Genomic DNA, 1,949 nt, shown 5'->3' with positions numbered 1-1,949 from the left:
ATTGGCCCAGTTCTACTTACAACCAGCCCAGCTTCTGCCCACGCCACTCGGCGCATCCCAGCTTAGTCATCACAGGAGCAGTGACAATACCACAATCTAATTAGAGGCACTTCCACGTGCTTGTGTCGTGGGATGGAAACGTGGAGCATTTGGCTATCTGAAACCGCCCTGCCCTGCCTGTGGCAAGATGGGCTAGAGGTGGCGGGGTGACGGCCATCCTGTCTTCCCTGCCCCCCAATGCAGGGGAGAGCACACAGGCTTCCTCGTAGCAGTGCCTGCGCCCAGACCACATCACATCACCCCGGGAGCTGTGTTTCAGCTGCTACTACCTTTACACTATGGCATCCTGCTCCATGCGGAACCACTACGTCGCTTAACCCATCGGCCCCATAGAGGCAGCCACACCTGCTGGAAGTCAGTCCAGTTGCAACGGGTCTTGGGAAGGGGGGGGAGGAGGAGTCGTCCCTCTTCTCCACCCCGGCCAGCCCCTATTGAACCACAAGGAAGCCCGTTCCTGGCACTCACCTCCGCCTCCTCCCCACAGGACTCAGTGCTCTGTTCCTCTAGGCTCCGGCAGCCGGAGAGGGCTTGGCTGTGCCCCTCTGCAGCCCCCACTTTTCCACTCAGCTCCTGCGAGCCGTAGGAGGCCAACAGCTCCAGTTCCATCAGGCTCAGGCTCTTCCGGCCGAGTGGCTTGGGAGAACGGCTGGGCGCGTGGAGCTTTCGGGAGCGCTGCATCACCTGGGCCAGCTTCTTGCTGATCGACAGGTTCCGGAGGTAGGCCCGTTCCCGGAGAGGGTCCGGCTCCTCTGGCCCCTCTGCTTCGGGGCAGCCCTCCTCTGGGTCGCTGGCAGCAGAGTCTGCGGTGGAGGGCTGGAAGCCATCAAGACAGTCCAGAGAGAAGCTGCTCTCTGAGCCCAGTGGAGTGGAGGGTGAGTTCTCATTGCCAGCCATCTCCACCCCGGAGTCCTCCGACTCCGACTTGAGGAGCCGCCCGCTCTTCGGGAAGAGGCCCAGCTGGTGGGGGAGGCTAGGCTCCGTCGGCGACCCAGCCGGGCCCCACAGGCCCAGCTCGCTGCTCATTCTGCTGCCCCGCTGTGGCTCGGGAGCGGGATCCGTGCTCTCTCCAGAGGCTTCCTGCAGCTTGCGGTAGATGCTGGCTGAGGTTAGCACCACACAGCTCTCCCAGGGCTTCCGTGCACCATCTGCGAGGCAAGAGAGATGCACTGTCAGAGAGGCTGGCTCCATCCCTCCTCCAGAGCACCGCAGCCCTGTCTCCTTACCTGTGGCTATTCGAATATGATACCTGCCCAGCCGGCAAGCCCTCTCCCTGACTCCAACCTTCTTCCCTGCCCATCCCTTATTGCTCCATGCACATTCCAAGGAGAACAAGCAGCTCCTGGTGATTCAGGCGGGCGGGGAGTTTCAGGGAGAAACGCAGCAGAGAGCGGGGCGGGGTGGGCTGGGGGGGGAAAAGTTCACCATGGAAGTTTTTGCACAGGGTAAAGACAAGCACATGCATCTCTGTAGTCCTTGGGACATCAAGGGCCAGCCACTGCAGTCCCCTGCCCCCCTCCTTTTACAAGGTGTGTGTCAATCTAGCCCTCACTGAAAGCATCATTCTACTCAGAACCAGTCGGCCAGCTGTGTGCAAGCCTCCCCCGCCCCACGCTGCTAATCCTGACCCGCAGCTTTGCCAGTGCCTCAGTCCTGGCCCACAGCTCCCCAGCTATTCCAGCCCAGCACACTCCCACAGCTCTGCCCCTGCTCTTCCAGCCCAGCGTTTCCCACCTGGCTTTACTGAGACACCTCATCTCTCAGCTCTGGGCTCCCTGTTCCAGCTCTGCTGATGCACCCCTGATACCCCGACAGCCCCCCACTGTTAGTCCATTTCTGGGCCTCCCACACAGCTCTGCCGATGCACTTCCACGCAGCACCTCCTGTCCCAG

The 1,949-nt window shown here is 61.5% G+C and overlaps 1 protein-coding gene across 1 annotated transcript; it reads right to left on the bottom strand.

Moving 5' to 3' along the window:
* Positions 1-525: 525 nt before the first annotated feature.
* Positions 526-1,205, bottom strand: LOC113408742 (the record flags this gene model as incomplete). The annotated part of the gene is made up of 1 exon (XM_026662140.1): positions 526-1,205. A coding segment is annotated over one exon (680 nt), but the record flags the coding sequence as incomplete, so codon positions are not given.
* Between the last annotated feature and the right edge of the window lie 744 nt (positions 1,206-1,949).

The sequence above is a fragment of the Terrapene carolina genome, unplaced genomic scaffold (genome assembly GCF_002925995.2).
Source record: "Terrapene carolina triunguis isolate 2854851 unplaced genomic scaffold, T_m_triunguis-2.0 Scaffold23414, whole genome shotgun sequence".
Lineage (NCBI taxonomy): Eukaryota > Metazoa > Chordata > Testudines > Emydidae > Terrapene > Terrapene triunguis.
This window is presented reverse-complemented; position numbering and strand designations above follow the sequence as displayed.